This window comes from Neophocaena asiaeorientalis, unplaced genomic scaffold (genome assembly GCF_003031525.2).
Source record: "Neophocaena asiaeorientalis asiaeorientalis breed wild unplaced genomic scaffold, Neophocaena_asiaeorientalis_V1.1 scaffold489, whole genome shotgun sequence".
In the NCBI taxonomy this organism is placed as follows: Eukaryota; Metazoa; Chordata; class Mammalia; order Artiodactyla; family Phocoenidae; genus Neophocaena; species Neophocaena asiaeorientalis.
The window spans coordinates 3,027,025-3,027,286 of record NW_020174791.1 but is presented as its reverse complement, the minus strand read 5'-3'; the positions used below and the strand labels follow the sequence as shown (position 1 = coordinate 3,027,286).

Below are 262 nucleotides of genomic sequence, written 5' to 3'. Positions count from 1 at the left end.
CCCTCGCCGCGGGGCCGGCGGGAAGGGCGTCCAGGAGAAGGTCTCGGTTCCCACGGTGAAGCTTTCCGGGGGCGCGCGCTCAGGGCTGCGCCTGGGCTCCTACAAGACTGGGTCGTCGGACCGCGCCCGCCCCGCCCCGCCCCAGCCCGAGACCCGGGGCCACGCGGGGACCACTGCACACGCACCTGGCCGGGGAACGCGGGCAGCGGCGGCGGCTCGCCGTCCACGTTCAGCTCCGCACACGCGGCGCGCAGCAGCTCAG

At 77.1% G+C, this 262-nt stretch overlaps 1 protein-coding gene across 1 annotated transcript in view; it reads right to left on the bottom strand.

Annotated features, from left to right (window-relative positions):
- FAAP20 (FA core complex associated protein 20) overlaps positions 1 to 262 on the bottom strand; it is a 5,981-nt gene that overhangs the window by 5,103 nt on the left and 616 nt on the right. Inside the window, 2 exon segments of the mRNA XM_024760252.1 lie at positions 2 to 99; positions 186 to 257. Of these exon segments, the coding sequence (XP_024616020.1) occupies positions 2 to 99; positions 186 to 257 (170 nt within the window).